At 56.2% G+C, this 21,002-nt stretch overlaps 3 protein-coding genes across 3 annotated transcripts; 1 reads left to right on the top strand and 2 right to left on the bottom strand.

The window, feature by feature from the left end:
• Positions 1-1,930: 1,930 nt before the first annotated feature.
• On the top strand, positions 1,931-12,010 carry MAPK8IP1 (mitogen-activated protein kinase 8 interacting protein 1). The gene is made up of 10 exons (XM_069017342.1): positions 1,931-2,203; positions 5,845-5,926; positions 6,450-7,322; positions 7,707-7,782; positions 8,215-8,387; positions 8,674-8,783; positions 8,909-9,028; positions 10,061-10,131; positions 10,462-10,560; positions 10,988-12,010. Exons 1-10 carry the CDS (start codon positions 2,042-2,044, stop codon positions 11,058-11,060), a joined length of 1,839 nt encoding a protein of 612 aa, XP_068873443.1. The 5' UTR covers positions 1,931-2,041; the 3' UTR covers positions 11,061-12,010.
• FREY1 (Frey regulator of sperm-oocyte fusion 1) lies at positions 11,404-13,880 on the bottom strand. The gene is made up of 4 exons (XM_069017344.1): positions 12,756-13,880; positions 12,477-12,550; positions 12,193-12,364; positions 11,404-11,490 (listed from the first exon to the last, which is right to left on the bottom strand). The coding sequence occupies exons 1-3, from the start codon at positions 12,821-12,823 to the stop codon at positions 12,228-12,230; spliced, it is 279 nt and encodes a 92-aa protein (XP_068873445.1). The 5' UTR covers positions 12,824-13,880; the 3' UTR covers positions 11,404-11,490; positions 12,193-12,227.
• A 209-nt stretch (positions 13,881-14,089) lies between these two features.
• PEX16 (peroxisomal biogenesis factor 16) lies at positions 14,090-20,979 on the bottom strand. The gene is made up of 11 exons (XM_069017343.1): positions 20,797-20,979; positions 20,621-20,656; positions 20,305-20,381; positions 18,898-19,031; positions 18,485-18,591; positions 17,911-17,991; positions 16,701-16,853; positions 16,288-16,360; positions 15,882-16,001; positions 15,608-15,672; positions 14,090-14,485 (listed from the first exon to the last, which is right to left on the bottom strand). Exons 1-11 carry the CDS (start codon positions 20,954-20,956, stop codon positions 14,427-14,429), a joined length of 1,065 nt encoding a protein of 354 aa, XP_068873444.1. The 5' UTR covers positions 20,957-20,979; the 3' UTR covers positions 14,090-14,426.
• Positions 20,980-21,002: the final 23 nt, after the last annotated feature.

The following is a 21,002-nucleotide window of genomic DNA, read 5'->3' as shown; positions in this document are numbered from 1 at the left end:
GAATGCTGCACCCCTGCTAGGGTGCCCTTTTCTTCAGAATGAGCAGATCTGCTTTTCTGAATCCTTCTGGGACTTTTCCCTCTGTGAGTTCTCCAAGTGATTGCTACAGCTACAGGATTATGGAAGCAACATCATTAGCAGTCTAGGTTGAATGTCACCAGCTGACTCCAATACACCCACCTTGGCTAGGTATAATCTATTCAGTTGGCATTTCCCTTCAGTTCTTTTCCCGTGCCTCGGTTTCCTTGTTAAAATCCATGTGATTTGTCACAGAAGACTGGTGTCACAGAAATGCAGAACTTGTGGCATGGAGACTAATGCTCAAAACAAGGGATTTAAATGTTTAAAGCCTCAAGAGGACGAGTATCAGTGGCAGTGTTTCTCCAGTTGCTCACCCACTGCAGGATGTCAGCAGGGGCACTGGGGGGAAATGGCTCTCATGAGAGGGTTTGTGTTGTGCCTGCAGCAGGCAGAGCCCTGCCTGTGCTGGCTTTTGTCTGACAGGTCAGGAGCTGGTAGCAACAAGAGCTCTTGGAGTGGCTGCCAGAGCTGCTGGGGCTGTTTCTTCTCCGATGGCTCAAGGGGCATCCTCCACGTGGCTGAAGACATGGATATTGTTCGGCTGCAAAAACCCGCCCTTGCCCACCTCTGCCCGCTGATGAGCTTGCAGTCGCCACAAACAGCTGATAACACAGGCAATTCAACTCGCTGATGCCAAGTTGCCGCCTTTATTGCTGGCTGCAGCAACTTGTGCATGTGCAAGCTCCAGTTAATGCAAGGAAGGGGCCTTGGGAAGAGAACCACTGACCTTTAAACACACATGGGGGGGACATTGGTGCCTCTTTGCCCAGCAACCCAGCCACAAGCAGTGTGGTGGCTCAGCACTTGGGCCCAGCTGGGACAGTGGGATGGGACACCTGGTCCTCACAGTCCCCACAGGCCACGGTGGCCACCCTGCTCCAAAAGGGTACAGGGGAAAGAGTGGAGCTGCCGCCAGCCAGAGCGCAGCCATCACCAGCGAGTAACTGGACAGCCAGTGCCAGGCATCCCTCCCATATGGCCTCAGGTCCCGATATATGCAAATGCAAGGAGCAAGGAGCGGGCAGAGGAGGCTTGTCCTAGATGAGTAAGACAAGGGGGATGGAGCTGCTCATCCGAGTGGGCATTACAGGGAAGAAGGAGCCTGACTCCTTTCAGAGGTGTGCAGTGAAAATTTCAACCCCGTAGAGAGAAAAAGTAGCAGTAGTGCAGCACACAGTGCCAGTACCCAACACGGTGGTGAGTGCTCCATCTGTGAGGATGTTCAGGTGTGATGGGCAAGACCCCAAGCGACCTGCTCCAGGCAGGGGGTGGACCAAGGCTGATCAAATTGATGACATGCTTGTGTGAGTCCCAACTGCCAGGACAGGAACCAAGAAAGGGCACAGTCTGCCTTAGAAGGAAGAATCATAGGGCAGCCCAGGCTGGAAAGGGCCTCAGAGGATCACCTGGCCAAACCTTGTGTGGGAAAGGGAGTCTGGGTGAGACGATCTGGCACACTCTCTAGTGGCGTCTTGAAAATCTCCAGCGATGAGGACTCTACCATTTCCCTGGGGAGGTTGTTCTGCAGAATGGTTGTTCTCGCTGTAAAAAATGTCCTTGTTATGTCGAGATGAAGCCTGGGTGTGCACGTTTGTGTGCTTCGTAGTGAATGTGACGGCTGCATGTACCTACAAACAGGCACCTGCCGGGGATGAGGTGCCGGGGAGCCCCATCAGCAAGGGAGGAAGGATGCTGCCCGCACCTGCCGGGGAGGCGGGGAGGGGGAGCGGGGCTCCCCGGCTGCGGGAATAACATCGCTGCCCCTTTAAAAGGCAGCGGCCGCGGGTGCCGATGCGGCGGCCCCGGCCCCCCTGCCCGGCCCCGGCGGGAGGCGCGGCGGCCCGTCCCGCCCGCCCGGTGGCCTGATCGCGGGCGCTAATCCCGGCAGGGCCATGTGAGCCGGGCGGGCGGCGCGGCCCGGGCGGCGGGCGGCGGGGAGGCCAGCCGGCTGCAGGCCGAGATGCTCCAGCTCGACCTCATCGACGCGGCGGGGGACACGCCGGCCGAGGAGCAGACGGCGCCCGAGCCGCTGCAGAAAGACCCCCCGGCCGGGACCACCGAAGTCTACAGGCCGAAGCGACCCACAACCCTCAACCTCTTCCCGCAGGTGCCTCGCAGCCAGGTGAGGCGGGATGGGGGGCTCGGGGCGATCGGGGGGTGCGGAGGAAGAGGAGGAGGGGGGATGCTCCCGCCGTCCGCCGAGGGCTTTTGTCTCGGGCGGATGGAGGGAGGCAGGGCGGGGGGGGGCAGGGAATAGAAGGGGATGGCGGGGCTCGGCTCCGCTGCCCGGGGCTCCCTTCTCACCGCCGCTCGTGTCCCCCGGCCGGAGAGAGTGACTGCGGGCCCGGGGGTCCCCAGGTGCCGGGGAGCTGAGCACGCCCTGCCGGGCCGCCCCTGCGCACCGCCGAGCATCCCAGCACTGCGCTCGGCGGCGGTTCTTTGAGAGGGCTTAGGCGCCGGGTGGGTCCTTCTTTCATCCCTGCTGCCGAGGTGGAGAGGGAACACGCCAGGAATCGTGTCGGGACTGAGATGTGCCCCAGCAGGGTCCGAGTGGCCTGGCAGAGAGCCGTGGTAGGGGCAGGGTGGGAGCTGCGAAGGACTCCCGTGGGATGGGGAGCAAACGAGACATGGATACCGAACGCGTGAATGAGCCATCGCGGGACGGGGCACCACGCCACGGGCTGGCGAGCCCAGGGCCAGCGCCGACAGCTGGCAGGGCTCCAGCTGCCCCAGGTTGGGGCAGCACCGGTTCTAGGGCAGGTTGGTGACACCAGGTGCCCCATGCCCGGCAGTGGGGACCTGGTTGCCTCAGCTCCTGAGCAGTGGTGCTTGGCAAGAGAAGCATTAATGTCAGAACCCCGTGCAAAATTTGAGAGACAGAAAAGCAACGCCCAAAATGGTGGCCAGGAGGACAAGGTGGTTCTGTTGTCTTGTTCATGCTCAGATTTTGTACAAGATTTTGGATGGTTTTACCCAAGACTGCCTGCTCCATACAGCCATGGTGTTACTGTCACCCCTGGGGTGGATGGTGTTCTGGTGCCCGGCATGCTGACCCCCCAGGCAGCGGCTGGAGTCCCTTTGCCCTGTCACTTCTGCAAACTTCACAAACCCACGCAAAGTGCGCGACGTGCAGGGCTATTTTTGCCACCCTCCTGCGTTCAGCTCTGCCTTCTGCCAAGTAGGAGGATTTTCGTCGCGGTGACGTTCAGCCGAGGAGCATGAAGTGAGAGGCAGGTGTCCCCGTGGGTGACAGATGGGGAGTAGTCGGAGCTGGGTGTCACCAGCCCAGCACCGGCAGCTGATGCCAGCTCTCTGCCTGAGGCCATGGGTGGGAGGAGGAGGAGGAAGGCACAGAGCCAAGGATAGGCGCCCGCAGGCAGCTGGCACCAGGGACAAAGGCAGCAGGGCTGGGGAGGCGGGGGAGCCCCACTGAGCATAATGGACAAGGGGACAGCAGCAGCCTTGTCCCACCCTGTGCAGGGACCCCGAGGAGCAAGTGGCATGTGGCAGCCACATCCAGCTGGGGGAGGTGGGGAACAGCAGGGCTCTCTCCCAGGCACTCAGTCCCAACCAGTGTCCAGGAGTGGGAGCAGGCCTCTGGATAGGGATGGGGGTGGGGGGTGTTGCAGAGATGGTAGGTTGGGGAGGGGAAGCCGGTGGTCCCCTTGCAAGGGGATGGTGGAGGCTGTGGCGCTCACTGGGAGGCATGGGCACAGCTGAGCTGAGGACGTGGGGAATGGGAGAGGGGGCTTTGCTGCAGCTGGCAATGGGAGCCTGGAGCCAGCAAGGATGGTGGCACAGGACTGGGGCATGGCTGGCCAGGTGGAATAGTGCTGTTGGTAGGATCTAGTGAGAGGCTGGCTGTAAGGTGTTTGGCATTCCTGTTCTGGATGCCTACCTCTAGCCAGAGGCAGTTTCTCCCTGTCGACATCTGGTGCACTGAGGAGAGGACAGGGTGCAGGGCATCCCCTGGGGATCAGCCTGAAATCTTTCTCCAGTTGTGAGACACTGCATCCTCTTGGCCTGCCCAGCTCCCTCCTCCCCAGCATGTAGTCAGAAGAGGGACCATGGCCATGCATCCTCTCTTGAATGCCCAGTTGGGGTACCAGGCACTCTGCCAGACAGGACATTCACAAAGCAAGGCATCATCTCACCCTCTGCTCTTGTGAGGCCAAGATCCAGCCTGGTGATGTCTCAGTTGCTGTTGGGCTCTGTGATCATCATCCCAGGCAGGTGGCCTGGAAATGGTAAGAGGAACATCCCCAACTCGCCAGAGGGCAAGAAACAGCAGTTGTTACTGGCTAGGTTCATCCTCTAAGACTTTGTGAAAGTCTCTCCACCCTGGCTGGACATTACAGACCCCTGAGTGCTGTGGCCCTATGGGATGGGTGGGCTCAGTGAGCTGTGCCTCCAGTTGCAGTCCAGGCAGCCAGGCTGGCTTGTGTGTGCTGGCCCCTCTGCACACAGAGGCCATCACTGTGACAGCTTGCCTGGCCCGCATCCCGGCCCATCGTGTCCCTGGGAAAGGCTAACAGGGACATGCTGTCATTTGCCTTGGCACAGGAGGGACTCATGGAGGCCATGGTGGGAGGTTGCCAAAGCCCTGTGAAGAGGGTCTCTCCCTCCCCACATGGAGACAGGGATCTGGCAGGCATGGTTCAGCAGTGTGTGACATGATGGAATTTTGGGGCGAAGGCTTCCTTCATGTCGGTGGGGAAGCAAAGTAAGGACAGAGAAGCTCCTGTGCTGCTGGTAACAGCTGCGGGTTGGTGATAAGGCCGTGAGAAAATCCAGGGAGTCCCAGCGGGGCTTCGGTACTTAAGCAAAAACTAACAGTGTGGAAAATGCCACTGCTGCAGCTGGAGCAGAAACACTCGGTGCCCATAGGAGGGGCTGGGAGTGTGCAGCCAGGGAGAACTTGGGGATGGAGGAGTGGGTGAGTGCACCAGGCAGGATGTCACACCCTGTGGAGGCAGGTAGGGAGGACTTGTCCCCCATCTGCAGGAGGGTTCTCATTAGAGGGGACTTGGTTCCCTTTGGTCCCCGGGTCTTACAGCAAGGCTGAGCACGTGTTCCCTTGTGCACATGCATGGCCAGCCACCCAGGGCTGGGCAGGCAGGGCACAGCACCCACAGAAACTTGTCCAAGCGTGGGAGCGTGGATGGCCTGATCCTGCCTCTCCTCTCCAGCTGTTCAGGATTGACATCTGCTAGTGAGCTGTATACGTGTGTGTGTGTGTGCATGTATGGATTTGTATGCATACATACTATCTGTGTGTGCCCCTGAATACATCCAATACCGATGTCTCCAGGGGCAGGCATTAGTCTATCCAGTAGCTGGCTCCCAGCTGAGCAGCAGCGCAACACCTGATCCTTGGGATTTCCCCCATTTCATTAAGTTGGGTGGTTTGAAGGTAGGCAGGGCTGGCAGGATGGAAGCAAAGCATGCAGGCAGGCTCAGGTCTTGAATTTTTAGTCTTGGGACTGTCCAGCTATGGGCTCCTGCAGCTGAGTTCCCCTGGTGGATGAATGCAGCCCAGCTGGCTCCTTGCCCACCCTGCTTCAGCCATCATGCCAGCTCTTGCAGCAGCATCATGGTGAGATGTGGGGCTGGTGGGGGTGTCTCCCCAAGCATCACGTGCCCCAGCATGCCCAGCTGAGAGGGGAGCTGAGTGGGTGCTGTGGACCCAGGGAGGGATGGGTACCACCGTGCCACATGCTGTTTACTGTTTGGGCTATAAGGCAGCTTTGTTCTTCTCCTCAGGACACTCTCAATAACAACTCTCTGGGGAAAAAGCACAGTTGGCAGGAGCGGGTGTCCCGGTCGTCGTCCCCTCTGAAAACGGGTGAGTTCTCAGGCTTTTGGCCAGGGTCAGCTCCTTGCACCCTTTCATGGTGGTCAGGAGCCTGAGGCAAGTGGTGCTGGAGCAGGAGGTTGGGGAAAACATACCACATGGATGCAGGGTGCATGTCCATCTTGCTCTCTACAGTTACCTGAAAGGAGGTTGTTAGTGAGCTGGGGGTTGCTCTCTTCTCCCAAGGAGCAAGCAGTAGGAGAAGAGGAAATAGCCTCAATTTGCATCAGGGAAGGTCTAGATTGGATATTCGAAAAAATTTCTTCGTTGAAAGGTTGGTCAAGCGTTGGAACTGTGGTGCTGGAATCACCGTCCCTGGAAGCGTTCAAAATTGTGTAGATGTGGTGCTTAGAGACATGGTTTAGTGGGGGACTTGACAGTGTTAGTGGCTGGACTTGAGAATCTTAGAGGTCTTTTCCAACTGAAATGATTCTGTGATTCTATGAGTCTGGGTGGCATCCCTGGACACCTTCCCCCTCTGCATGGCTGTCAATGCTCTCTACTCTCCCTCCAGGTGAGCAGACCCCTCCCCACGACCACGTTTGCCTGAGTGATGAGGTCAATCACCAAAACAGCACAACCTCCACCAAAGACCGGGGCACATCCACGGAGAGCCCATGCCGGCGCACAGCAGCCACACAGATGGCCCCAGCCTGCGTTGCCTCGTCCCGGCCGCCCGAGAAGCACCAGGCCACCAGCCGGGCCCCACCACATGGTGCCAGCGTCGTGGTGGTAACGAGGGGCCCTGAGGCCCACCGGGACCGTATCCGCTACCAGACAGATGTGAGGCTGGAGGCCACAGAGGAGATCTACCTGACACCCGTGCAGAAGAACTCAGACCCCCTGGAGACTGACAAGCCGTTCCTGTCTCAGTCTAGTGAGAACCGCATGTCCATCAGCTCTGATATTGACACCTCCGGCTATTCAGCCCTGGCAGGGAAAACCAACCCCTCCATCAGCGAGGAGGATGAGGTGCTGGACTACATGTCCTCCCCTGACAAGACAAACCTGCCCAGGGCCTCCTGTGGTGGTGGGAGTGGTGGTTCCCAGCCAGGGCACAACCTCCAGAGAGCCTCCGTGAGTTCGGACACCAGTGCCCTCTCCTATGACTCTGTCAAATACACACTGGTGGTGGATGAGAACGTGCAGCTGGAGCTGGTCAGCCTCAAGCAGTGCTACTCGGGCTACAGTGATGAGAGCGACTCGGCCACAGTCTACGACAATTGCATCTCCTCACCCTATGAGTCGGCCATTGGCGAGGAGTACGAGGAGGATGCGCTGAAGCGTGACTCAGTCTGCCTCTCCGAGGATTCCACCCCCGAGGCAGACATCCACTTCTCCAAGAAGTTCCTCAATGTCTTCATGAGTGGCCGGGCACGCTCCTCCAGTGAGTGCTGGGCACCGGGGGGAGGTGGGCTGGTGGCTGGCTGCCTGGGCAGCCCTGCCTGTCCGTGGTACACGCTCAGGAGATAGGAAGCCACTAGCAGACATGAGCCCCAGTTCTGCTTGCTGCAGCCTGTGGCTTTGTCCCTGGTAGTCCAGGAGGCATGGTGGGGCTTGGAAAAACTTTGTGAGTGTCAGATGGGGGTGGCAGTAGGTGTTTGAGGCTGCTCAGCAGCTCCAGCTATTTCTCTCCCTCCTGTGGCAGCACATAGCTTTGTCTTGGATGAGCCATCCTGCGGGAGCCTCAACAGACTGCCTGGCCCATGTCTTCTTGGCTGTGATGATGATCCCTCAATGCTGACATGTCCTCCTCTGCCTTTGTCCCCAGGTGCTGAGTCCTTTGGGTTGTTCTCCTGCATGATCAACGGGGAGGAGCAGGAGCAGACTCACCGTGCTGTCTTTAGGTGAGCTTGCAGGCACAGGCAGTGTCCCCAGCCTCTCGCAGGGGAAAGCTGGTGCTGCACTCCCGCCAAGGTGGGGCTAGCACAAACTCCAGTGTTTCTGGTGTGAGAAGCCCTGGGGAACAAACCAGTGCCTGTAGCTCATGCCCTGCCCAGGAGCAACATTTGCCCAGGCTGCTGCATGGGCAAGACCTCCGAGGGCAGCTGGAGCTTCTGAGGAGCAGCTTGGGTGGTGCAATAGGAGATACCCTTGCATTAGGTGCCAGGATGCTGCTGCCTGTTGAACCCAAACCTCCTCCAGTGCTTTATTTAGTGTGTCAAGTCCCTATAGCTACCAGGGCACTGCCTGGGTTGGTGGTGGGTGTTCCAGCAGTGTGCCAGTGAGAAGGCCACCAGCACTGCTAGCCAGCCAGCTGCTACTGCCTCTCTGCCCAGGTTTGTGCCTCGCCACGCAGACGAGCTGGAGCTGGAGGTGGATGATCCTTTGCTGGTGGAGGTGCAGGCAGAAGATTATTGGTATGAGGCCTACAACATGCGCACAGGAGATCGGGGCATCTTTCCTGCCTACTATGCTATTGAAGTCACCAAGGACACAGACCATGTAACAGGTACCAAGCCTCTGTTTGCAGACTGCTGATGTGCCCATCTTGTACCACATCCTCCCTGCTGAGCAGTCTGGTGCTGAGCAGGGGGCTGGGGGAAGACCAAACTGGGCATCCAGCAGGAAGCAATGAGCGGCTTCTGCTGTGATGCTGGGAGTTGGTACCTGGTGTTGAGGGAAGCTTTTCTTGGGCAGGGAAAAGTGCAGGTGTTGGGAGACGGGGCGGGGAGGTGGGGCTCAGCCCATATACCTGGTCACCGGAGATGATCCCTGCCATGTGCTCTCTCTTCCAGCTCTGGCCAAGAGCAGCGACTGGGTGGACCAGTTCCGGGTGAAGTTCCTTGGCTCCGTGCAGGTTCCCTATCACAAGGGCAATGATGTGCTCTGCGCGGCCATGCAGAAGGTAGTGTGTTCCACACCATCCCAGGGAGCAGGAGCGCCTGCTCCTTCTGGCAGCAGGGCAGAGCCTCAGTGGGGAATCCTCATCACTGCTCACAAGTCCCACGGCTTTGTCCCTCTCTTCCGCAGATTGCCACCACGCGCCGCCTCACTGTGCACTTTAACCCACCCTCCAGCTGCGTCCTGGAGATCAGCGTGCGTGGGGTCAAGATTGCTGTGAAAGCTGACGACTGCAAGGAGCACAGCAAGGTAGTGCCCCGCTCTCTGCTCATCTCATGCCTGCCCTGATTGCTGCTCTGAGCTGGCTCGTGCCGTCTGTGCTACAGGCCATGTTTGCATATGAAAATTAAGGGTCTCCACCACACGTCTGAGGGTGTGAGAAACACCATCATTAGCATTTTAGGCCCACCATCAGGGTCTCCTATGCCTCACAAGGCCCCAGCTCTGGGCAGTACTGCCAGCTGATGCTCTCACAGCTGCCAGGCACGTCACTGCGCTGGGATGCTGCGAGCTGAGCTGTACCCGGTAATCTGTCAGCTCCTTCTAAACCTTTCTGCTACTATTTTGAGTGGTGTCCTCCAGATCTGCCCTGTAATCTCTTTATCTGGCAAGGGCAGGCTGCTGATTAGCATTCTGCATAAGTAGCCTAGTAGAGCACGTTGGGATGCTGAGCAAAGGCAAGTGAGGATTTTGCAGCAAGCTGTTGGGAAACCTCCCTCCCAGCTGGGGGATAGGAGTAGCTCATGACTCTGAGTGCTGTGACAGAGCTGGGCTGAGGTTCCTACAAATCTTGCTTGTACCTAGAGGATGCCATCAACTTAGTTGTGCTTTAGACTTGTATAAATAAGTTTTCGTTTCTGGCTGGGACCCTTTGACACCCGGGCTTGAATGACTTGTTTCGTTCTAAGTTACCCATTCACCTTCTATCTCCTGGTGTTTCAGAGAGCCTTTTTACTGAAGAAGGAGGGCTGTGTGTGCTGGTGAACAGCAGCACTGACTCTAGCCTGAGTACAGTCTGACTCAGGGCCTCCAGGGAAATCCTGCAGGAGCTACTGGCGGTAAAGGCAGCTGGGGTGAGAGCCAGCAGGGCTGCCTGGAAAAGCTCCCTTTGTTCAGGTGCTTGGAGCAATCCTGAAACTGCTGCTGATAGCAGCCCAGGATTAGGCTCCAATTAATTTCACTCCTCAGTCTCCAAGTGCGCATTTCCAGTGGCCAGAGACCAGCTGCCCTGCAGGGGGTGGGGAGAAAAGCTCTGACAGTTCCCTTCTCTCTCTCCCCCAGGTAAACAAGTGTAGCCATTTTTTCCAGCTGAAGAACATTTCTTTTTGTGGGTACCATCCAAAGAACAACAAGTGAGTAGCAAGGAAGTGTGGTGCCACTCCTGACAGCAGTAGCTCAGCAGAGGGGCTTTGCTGCCTTCCTGCTCCCTGGGGGTAGCACAACTGGGGCTAGGAAGGAAAGGAGGTTTCCCAGAGCCCTGCTTTGGAGGGTTCCCCTTCCCCTGTGAGCCCAACGCTGCAGACGTGGTCAGTGGCATGACCCTGGGATGGCCAGTAGGATTTATTGGGGGGGGGTTCAGGTCCCAAACCCCTATGCTTAAGGGTGGGTACACCTCAGAGAGGCTGGGGTACCTGTGCCTGCTGGTCTGCTGGTTCAATCACATCCACTCTCTTTGCCCTCAGATATTTTGGGTTCATCACCAAGCACCCTGCTGACCACAGATTTGCCTGTCATGTCTTTGTCTCGGAGGAGTCCACAAAGCCACTGGCGGAGTCTGTAGGGTGAGTCCTGGCTGGGCAGGGAAGGCTGGCTCATAAAGGGCAGGAGGAACGAGACAGCCAGGCTGAATCCTGCCATCTCCCCCTACATGTGGGGCTCAGACCTGGCCCCAGGCTGGCACCTCTTCCCTCAAGTGAGATGCTTTGTGTAAGAGCCAGGGCTTATAGGGCTATGGGCATCATATTCCTGACAGTACTGGAACAAGTCCCAGTGCAAGGCTTTGCAGGCAGATGGCTGAAAGTCATGCACTGTGCAGGGAATCATGGAGACCCTGTGGCTCTGAGGGTAGCTCTGGGGGCTAGTGCAGGAGAAGCTAGGAGCTGGGGTGTCAGGACACAGGGTAGGAAGTGAGAGTCAGGATGGAAATGGGGATCTCTTATTGCCTTGTGGGGAGGCTGCTGCTAAGCTTTGCCTGGTGCTATGTTGCAGGAGGGCTTTTCAGCAATTCTACAAGGAATATGTGGAGTACACGTGCCCCACAGAGGACATCTACCTGGAGTAGGGGCTGGCACAGGCACCTCCTGCACAGCCAGGGCTGCAGTCTCGCCCCTTCCCCGTGTCGTGCATGGACAAGAGCTGCTTTGAGCCTGGAGGAGGAGCGGGCCCGGGGCAGGGCTCCCCGGGGCACGGAGCGCCGCCTCTTTTCGTGACTCCCCTTCCTCGGGCTGGGGGGACGGGAGGGGGGAGGGCTGGACAAATTGTGTTTATTGTACAAAATACTCTTAGTTTATTCTATTGGAGAAGCACCTGCTGGGTGCCCTACTTGTGAGTGGTTGGGGGGGGCAGTAGCGTGCTCATGCCCTTTCCAGCTGCAGGCTGGGGTGACAGCATCTCCTCCTTGTGACCATGGCACAGCTTCCCGTCACATCCATCCGGGGTGACTTTTAATTGCAGTGGCAGAGTCAGTCTCTTGCAGAATGATGAGACAGCAGCTACAGAAAACAAGACCCACATGCTGGCTCCTGCCTGGGAGATGGGATCACCTCCCTGCCAGGCCCTGGGGAGATGGCTGCTGGGCAGGGGTGGCAGAGGAAGCCCCAGAATCTCCTCTGCCAGAGCCAGAATGAGATGAGACAGCTTTCCCCTGCCTCTGTCCCCACCCCTTCCATCTTGTATCCATGCCCTGGGGAGAGAGAAAAATTCCCCTCATACCTCCCTGCAGTAACTATACCCTTGAGAGGGAAAGCCTTTCTCTGCCCCTTCCCCCTCTCCCCCAAGCTGCTGGTGGCAGAGGCAGGGCAGAGACACCCCAGGTCAGTGGGGCTCAGCCCCTGCACAAAGCTGGGTGTCTGCCCAAAGTGGGGCAGGGAAGGGCTAAAGCCTGCAGGGAGCCGTGCGAAGCACCAGGGAGGTAGAAGAGCTCTCCCAGTCCCTGCAGCCAGTGGTCTTTGTGCTTCAGCTGGATCTGCTGTGATGGCAACAACTATTAAATATGATGGTTCATGGAGCAGAGCTACTGTGCTGTTTGTTTCCCACTGCCGGGGTTTGGGCCCTGGCTCCTTCTTTCCCTTGGGACCCCAAGAGGAGCTGGAGCTTCTCAGTATTGGTCCAAGAGCCCTGGCTGCAATCCTGGGATGCCAGAGATCCTATGATGATCCAAAGGGATTTCTGGCAGCTGTTGCTCCAGCCCTCACCTGCTGGGCTGTGGTGGGCACGGGGGCACGCTGGCTCACAGGTGCACATCCTCATAGTACTCCAGCAAGTCCAGCCCGTCACGCTTGCTTTTGCCGGCTCTGCGCAGCTCCGCCGGCCGCTGCAGGGCCGCCCGCGTTCTGAAGCGAGGCTGCTTGGGTTTGATGCCGTAATCTGCGGGCACAGCAGAGGCTGGGCTCGGCTGCTCCCAGGGCTAGGGACAACCGCCCACTGGAGGGGTGAGTGCATGGAAAGGGGGTTCAGAGGGGCAAGGAGAGCACTGTACCATCCACCAGGCCAAAGTGCTTCTGTGGAAGCTCCAGGGGAGCAGAGAAATCCTCAGGAACTGAGTAGCTGTCCCTACAGAGGAAAACCAGGGCCAGGAGTGAGCCAAGGTCCTACAGCTCTTACTCAGGCTGGCACAAGAGCTCCCATTTGCTGCGTCTTCCACCCAGTCTGGCCACCTCTTGAGGCCTGGTGCCGCAAGTGCCAGTCCATGTCAGGGGCCCTGGGGTACCTGCAGGTACCGGGGCAGGGAGGAGTAGGAGGGGGGAAGTGCCATCACCTCTGGTGCACAGGCTGTGGGAGGGCAGCCCCCAGCAGCAGGGCGAGCAGCAGCAGGCAGCACAGCATGGCGCACACTGACCGGTTCCACTGGTTCCACAGCAGCGAGGTCACAGAGCAGCCACCCTGGTTGCCCAGGACACCTGCTGGGTGGGGGAGGGGACATGGCCCCTCCCAGGTGCTGCTGCTGTCCCTTCCTACCTTGTCCCCTTCAGGTCCTGGGCTGCCTCTGCCTGGGCCCTGCCAGCTGCTGAGCCTTCACTGTGCTGTCCCTCTGTATAACCACAGCTCCAGGGCTGCCCCTGTCCCTCAACACCTGCTTGTGCCTTCCTCTCAAACCCTCCAAAAGCAGGCCCTTGCATCTTGTATCAGTACCAGGAGCCAACACTTCAGCATCTTTTTTTGCTGAAAGACTGAGCAAAGGGAGCGTAGTTCCTTGCTCATGGCTTCTCCATGCTGCTGTTACCATGTTGCAGGGCCTTGCCAGCTGAGGCGGCAACACAGACCCCTCACACTGGCAAAGTCCTGTGGTCCCCAACTGTGGTGGCCCCTGAGGGATGTGCATGTAGGACTACATTTCCAATGCCAGGTGCTGAGGCAAGAAGGCTGTGATCCCTGCAGCCTGAGAATCCCTCAGGGATGGTTCAGGTAGGAATGTTCCTGATACCCACTTGGGGCACACATTCTACCCAGACAGCTGCCTGTGGGGCAACGCAGTGCCACCAGCTGACCAACCTTTCATCCTGGCCAAGGGAGCCTCCACAGAAGCTCACTGCAGACTGGTGCCTCAACTGTCCCCCAGTTAGGAGACACAGGCCCCTCCTGGGCCCGTTTTAAACATGGCATAACAGTATTTGCTAAATTAATCACTTCTCTGCCCTTAGCCAAGCCCCCAAGCACTGGCTGGCAGCCATTCTGCAAACCCTTTTAACACACATTAGGTGTTAGGAAAGCAGCCTGAACCCTGCAGCTCTGCGTACCCCCAGGAGAACCCCAGGACTCTGGGGACTGAGGCAGGCACTGGGAATTACAGAGGCTATAGTCATAAGCTGAGCAACATGTGGCACCCTGACTGACACAGGACAGAGCAAAAGGCTTCTAAGGGACAGCGTATCCCATGGCAGACAACTGCAAAAGCTGCTCTTTCTGACAGAGACCTGCTGGCAACCAGATACAGGGGATCCCATGCAAAGAGGGAGAGGCCCTTCAGCTCAGTTCTCTCCAGTCAGTCAGTTTATTTGACAGACAAATCTGCTACAAGCAGATGGGCCAGGCACAGCCAACACAAGCAGGGTGCAGGTCAACCTCAGCACCCTGACATGTGAGACAATGCTCTCCAAAAAACCACTACACTGCCTGGCTTTATTATAGCACAGCTGTACAAAAGAGGAAGAATCAAGTGCTTCAAAAAAGAGGTTGCCCCATCACCATCACTGCAGCCACAGAACGGTCCAGAGAAATAGGTGGCCAGGGTCTCCCCACACATTTAGTGTCCATCATTCACACCTAGATGTGTTAAAAAAATCACATACAACCCCCTCCCACTCTGCAGAACAGGAGCTTCTCGTTTATGATTTAGCTGAAAATTAGACATTATCAACATCCCTTCCCCAGCCTGCTTGCCCTCCTTAAAAATGTCCAGCCATGATTTTAGCAGAGAATACTCATCTCATCAGCCCCAGTTATAGAAATAGATTTTCTGCCAAGCAGGCAAGTAGTCCATCAGTGGCCCTGAAACAAGAGAACAGAAGGATCACATGTAGAAATGCAAGAATTTAAAGCTGCATGTCTATGGGGCATATCCCCACTTCTCATTATGATCCAAACAACCCCAAATCTCCATTTACACAACTCAGATGAACCCAAGAATAGAACAGTTACTTTTGCCAAGATGTGAGGCAACGCTGCAGTGCGGTGCCAGAGATCAGAGCAGGACCAAGAGGGATGTGAAACATGGTCAGCACAGCCATGGTGTGGGACACCAACCACTCCCTCTGAGCTGATATGTTCAAGCTTCAGTGGGAAAGGGAGTCTACAATGTGCAAGGGGAAAACCCACATGCAGAGAGTCAGGAGGACACTGCTGTGACAGGGAAGAGGGAAGATAACTCAGCAATAGTGAGCAAGTGCAAACACAGAAGCATCTGCTGTAGAGCAAAATTGCTTATGTTGCACAGGGCTTAATGCAGGCTCCAAAGCCTCTCTGAAATCACTAACTGGAGGAAGTGGCTCCTGAGCTAGCCAGCTTTGTGACCTCCCCAAAGAAAGGGCAATCCCATGATGCCAAGCTGATGTAATGTCACATCACTGTCATGAATCACTCCACAAAAGGATTCACATCATCAGGGGAAGAGTGGGGGGAAGTGAAATGGTGGCCTATAATAAAGGGATCCTCTGGTGAAGGACTAGAACACAAACCTGGTTTGGCCCCTTTGATTTACAGTCAGTTTCTGCCTGGTTCAATACTTCCAGGCACGCATTTACCCCTTCTGTCCGCACTGCAGACTAGGGATCAAGGAAAAGAGCTCAGAACAGGGCTGCAAAGTGGGGCCCTGGTGCACCAGCTAAGGTGCAGAAAGGAAGCCCAGGAGAACAGGCCTAGGTGGCAGACACCAAGCTCTGCAGCCTCAGGGCACACAGAGGTTTCCTACTGTCCTCAAACCAGGAAGCAATTAATCTTTTCCTTCAGCATTTAAAAATTACTCAAGCATCAGCACTGGGTGCTCTAGTGCTAACCTCTATAGGGACTTCCCAATTCCTTCCCTGGACTGGAAACCAATTGATAAATGTTCCCAACAGCCCTCATTTTTCTTCACCAGACAGAAATGGGGATATAACAGTGGGACCCACTTACGTGTGACGAAGCCAACTCCAGGCACATAATCAGCCAACAAGCGCAGAAGGAGGAGGATCCTGCCCCTAGGAAGGGAGAGAGTATGAACAAGTCCAGCTGGACATCTCCTGCCCCAGCTGTTGAACAGACAAACAGCAATGGCAGCTGTTACACAAGGGCTCAGATTAACCTGGTCATAGGCACCCACACAGCTTCAGATCTATTCACCCAGTCCCCTGACGCTATTTCAGTTAAAAGGGAAATTTTCGGCAAAAGCCCAGCAAGGGCCCCTTACTCTGAGTATCGGTCATAGAAAGGAGATCTCAGCAGGTAGTACAGCAGTAGGATGGTTCGTCGCCTCAGCTCCACCCGCTCTCGCCTGTTCAGGTCTTTCAGATCACTCAGCAAGCTCAAACTGGAAGGAAGAGGGCAGAGAAAGCTAAGTCACAGCAACAGCAGCCAGTGGGGAAAAGAAAGTGGCTTTCTAAAGCCCTCCACTCTCAGCTCCACGGAGAGCAGACCGCAGCAGCTCAGAACAGAGAGCACTGTAAGCATTGCAGAAGATGTGCCAATCTTCAAGCTAAGGACCAGCCCCAGTGCGTATTTTTCTCAGTAGGGACTGCCCAGGACTGGGGAATGGGGAAGTGCGATGCCCAGCCACCACCAACCAAGCACCAAGAAAGACTCTTCATCAGACTGACCTCGAGATGTCCAGGATTGCCGAGAGGAGCCAGGGCTTCCATGATCTCTGGCCCCATACTCCTAAACTCAATACTAGGAACACACGGTCAAGGAATGAAAAGATTCCTAACAAGAGGCACACAGAGAAGCAATCTCCTGGGTACCCAAAAAGTTCCGCCAAGTGCAGGCAAATACACCCTAAGGCAGGGCTGGGGGCCCCGGGGAAAAGGGCTGGAGGACTTGCACCCACAGCTCCAGCAGCTGAGGCCACCCACCGAAGTGTAAGTAAGGGAAGAGTCTCGAGGCCCATGCCCAAGCAGAGCTGCGCAGGGAACAGAGCGGCGAGACACTGCCCTGCACCCGGGCCGAGCCCGCAGCACCCTCTGCCGGCACCCGCGGGCGGCGGGAGCCCGCACGGAGAAGGGCAGGATACGGTGGAGCAGGGGGCGGGTAATGTAGAGGGATTCTGCAATGGTTTCTTGGAGACCCAGAGGAGTGGGAGGCTGGTTCATCTCTTCCGCCCTTCGGCTCTGCGATTCCTCCCTCTGCTGGGGGGACCCCCAGTGCCGGGACTGCAGGGATGGGGCTGAAACAAGCAGGTCCGGTCACTAACACAAATAAAAGCTTTGTCCCAGCTGGAAAGTACGTATCACATGACTGCTAGCTCACTCCACGTGGACCTGGAGCCCCTCATCCCCCGCGGCCGGTGGGATGGGGAGAAGAATCAGAAAAAGGTAAAACTCCTGCATTGACACAGAACAGTTAAAAATTGAAATAAAATAAAATAAAATAAAATAAAATAAAATAAAATAAAATAAAATAAAATAAAATAAAATAAAATAAAATAAAATAAAATAAAATAAAATAAAATAAAATAAAATAAAATAAAATAACAACAAAAAAAACCCCAATAATGACAACAATGAAAAAGAAGATGAGAAAACCCAAGAAACACAACTAATGCACAATACAACTGCTCACCACCTCCAGACAGATGCCCATCCCATTCCCAAACAGCAACGGGCCCCTCCCAGCCAACTCCCTCAGTTTATACACTGGGCAATGACGCTCTATGGTATGGAAGATCCCTTCGGCCAGTTCAGGTCGTCCATCCTGACTATGCTCCCTCCCAGCTTTTGTGCATTTCCTCACTAGCAGAACCCAGGAAACTGAAAAATCCTTGACTTAGAGTAACCACTGCTTCTCAACAACCTACAACATCAGTGTGTTATCAACTTTACTCTCATACTACACCCAAAACTTAGCACTGTACCAGTTACTAGGAAGAAAACTAACTCTATCCCAGACAAAACCAGGACACCTTCCTATCATGTTTCCCTGCTTTCTGCACTGTGAAGGTGCGAAACAGAAAAGCTCAAAGAGGTACTTGTAAGATCCATGCTCCTCAAAGCATAACCATGATGAAGAGTTGTCTCTGTTGCATGGCTCACATGGGAAACACAATTTAAGTGCTAGCCTTACAGCACGTCTCTGGTTGCTTAGATACCCCCACCCACCCCCAGTAGGCCCAGTGAGTGGCAAGATATGTCCCAATACAAGGTTCTACCCCTTACCACACCCATGTCATCTGTGAAGGCACAGAGCAGGAACAGCTCAGGCTGAAAACAGGCTTGGTTACTTACTGCTCTGGAGCGAGCGCACAACACGGCAGGAACGCCTGCCAACATAGGTCTGATCCTTCCCTGAGGAGCTGTCTTCCATGCCTGCAGAAGAAAACAGCCACAGGGGTCAGGCTTGAAAGCCACACGCTTCACACCCCAGAGCTGGCAGCAGCACCCTCTCCTACGATGCCACCAAGAAGAGCAGACTGAAAGGCTGATTTAGTGCAAACTGGACAATTCTGCAGCGGCTAACAGTAGGCAGAGAGTGAAAAGGTAAATCTGCCTGACATTGCCCAGGTCTAGGGCCTCTTTCCTCATCATCAGACCAGGGTATGTGCAGCCTGACTCATGGTTCAGCCAAAAATTCCCAGCTTAGTCTTCTCCATCCCCTCCTTCCAGATAGCAGGACAACCCTGCCACTAAGCTAACTCGTCCTCTACAAAGGGTGGAAAGTTCAACACAGCTCAGCCTTGAGTACGAACACCTTATGGTTCCATGTGCTGCACAAGCCGCTGCTCTGATGAGTAATTCTAGCAGGACAAGACACGTGGCTCAGCAAGGCACCAAGCCAATGATGACACCACCATGGGCTCACCTTGAGGGTGGAGAGGCTGTTGCCTCTCCCTGTTCAGTGGCACAATGGGAGGAGACATCTGGATGCCAGCTTTGTACCACAGCAATAGCAGGAGACGAAGAATGGCTCTGCAAACAGACACATGGAAGTCCTCAATACCAGACTATGGAGTTGGGCTCCCGTTGCACTGGAGAGATGGCTTCCACAGAAGAGGGAAACACTTTGGTCTCCTCAGAGCAACTGGCAAGGTGAAAAGTGTTAAGTGCTCCCTTTTGTGGCACAGCATCCAGTACACCGTGGGGCTCCAAATTCCCCCAACCTCAGGGACTGGCAGCTCAGTCCTGTGTGGGATTGTTCCTGGGGTACTATGAAGTGCCCTCCAGGTCCCCTTTCCGAGCGCACGCTGCCCCTTCCCCTCTGCCCACAGCACTTACTTAGCCAGCTGGATGAGGACAATGATGGTCCACCGGCCCATCTCCCCCCACACCCTGGCTGTCCCCATCTCTGCAAAGACCTCCACGCATTCTAGCACACTCAGCCAGGTCAGCAGCTTCTGCTGGGGCAGCGACTGCAAAACACAGAGGGGAGGAGGGGGACAGGATGCAGGTTCTGCTTGGGAGTTAAAGAGGGCAGAAGCACAGCCCAGTCTGGTGGGACCCTCAGAAATAAGCACCAGATAGCCTTGGAAGTCACAGCTCCAGAAACAAAAAGCAGTGTCTTCACTGCAGCTGGAGCCTACACATAAGCCTATTTATCTACCTCCAAGGAGAAGCAGACTGAGACATTACAGTATCACATGGGGTCACTATTCCAAAACCAGGGAGGCCATCACATCTGCGTCTTATATTGCCTCTACCCCAACTGACACAGCAGGATAGCCTCCTGGGCTGTGGCACTGTGCCTGAGCTCTACAGCAAAACTCTCCCCTCCTCCTCATCCCAGAGCTGAGACACAAGACAACCTCTTCTCTGGTTAGAGCTGATGAGGGAGTATGCTTGGGAGTGGAGGGAAGGGGACTCAGAGTCCACAGGCACACCAGAGTGAATGCGTGCTGAACACAGCACCAGTCTAGATTTCAGGCATAAACCCCAAGTCAGTGGGTGCTCTTCTAGTCTAGGTCTCTGCTCTCCACACAGGAACTTACTACTGCTGCCAACCACAGGGTTTAATCCACTGAAAAGCATCAATAAAGACAATACAGCTGAAATTCTCTTCAACTTTAACCACCAGGGAAGCAAGTCTTCTGCATTTCTGTTTGTTACACGCCAGATGCTCCATTCAGGGAGCTGTCTACACCTAACCCACACATTGTGCAGGTTTGTAACAGAAGAGCCTTGTTGGGAAAAAACCAACCTCTTCCCCATTCCCCAAAGGGTCTAACAAGGCTGGGAGCTGGCCTGGGGCTCATGCAAGAGAGACATAGTAGCAAGGTGCTTACCTTTGTCTTAGTCAATAGAATATGCAAAAGAAGAGTCTGACAGATGCAATCAGAGCTTCAGTGCTCCAGAGCCACTGCTATGTAAACAGCAATGGTTTATTCATCAACACCTCTACCAAGCTCAAGTTCTGAGCTTCTCAAGAAAGCCTGTGAAGCTTCTGGTGAAAGTCAGGGCCTTATTTCTGTGGTCCAGGGAGTGCTCTGGCCACGCCTCCAAGCCAGGACCTACGGGGCAGGGCTGCTGTTTCACTTGCATTTGGAGGTTGCCTCTGGCTTCTCCATACTCGACCGTAAAGAGAGGCCACAGCAAAGACCTGTCAAGTTTCTACAGACACTCCCTGAAAGCTCCTGCAAAGAGGAAAGCATGTGTCCCAAATCCTCCTCCCACACACTCCAGCCTTACCACTGGCAGGCTTTGCTGCAGGTCCTTTCGGAGAATCCAGTCGTTTAACAGCACTAGGAGGTTGGACGCAGAGTACACTGGAAAAGGAAGGGAACACCGCAGAATGGATGCACAGAAAGCAAGCCAAACCGGCCCTGCTGCCTCTGTCCCCGACAGGGGACGAGGGAAGGAGGGCAGCAAGACGTGCAGACTCCTCCCAGGAGCTGCTCGAGAACGCAGCCGGTCATGGACAAAAGCAGGACCCGGGGAGTGGACCCGCATGCACCCGGGCAAGGGCACAGCACCAGCACCGGCCCCGGCCCCGCTGCCCACCTACCCAGCTCCGACAGCGCGTTCGAGTCCGAGAAGCGACCTGCGAAGAGAAGAGAACGCCTACAGCGAGCGCCCGGCGCCGGGGGAGCCCCCGCTCCTCGCTGGGCCCGGTGCCCGCACCCCCCCGGCCCAGACCCCAGCCGGCGGGACGAAGGTCTGCCCGCCTCCCCGCTCCCGCACCTGGCAGTAGGTAGGAAAGCCCCCGCACGGTGCCCTCCAGCTGGGCCGTGGCGGCCGGGTGCCGCCTCACGTACTCCTGGTAGCGCTGGCACAGCAGGCGCAGCCGCCACACCAGGCCGGCTCCGCGGGCACGGGCCGGGACTGCCGCCGCCGCCGCCATGGCGCCGCCGCCGCCGCGCTGCTTCCGGGGCCGCCCCCAGCGCGCC

Source organism: Aphelocoma coerulescens, chromosome 5 (genome assembly GCF_041296385.1).
Source record: "Aphelocoma coerulescens isolate FSJ_1873_10779 chromosome 5, UR_Acoe_1.0, whole genome shotgun sequence".
In the NCBI taxonomy this organism is placed as follows: domain Eukaryota; kingdom Metazoa; phylum Chordata; class Aves; order Passeriformes; family Corvidae; genus Aphelocoma; species Aphelocoma coerulescens.
This window is presented reverse-complemented; position numbering and strand designations above follow the sequence as displayed.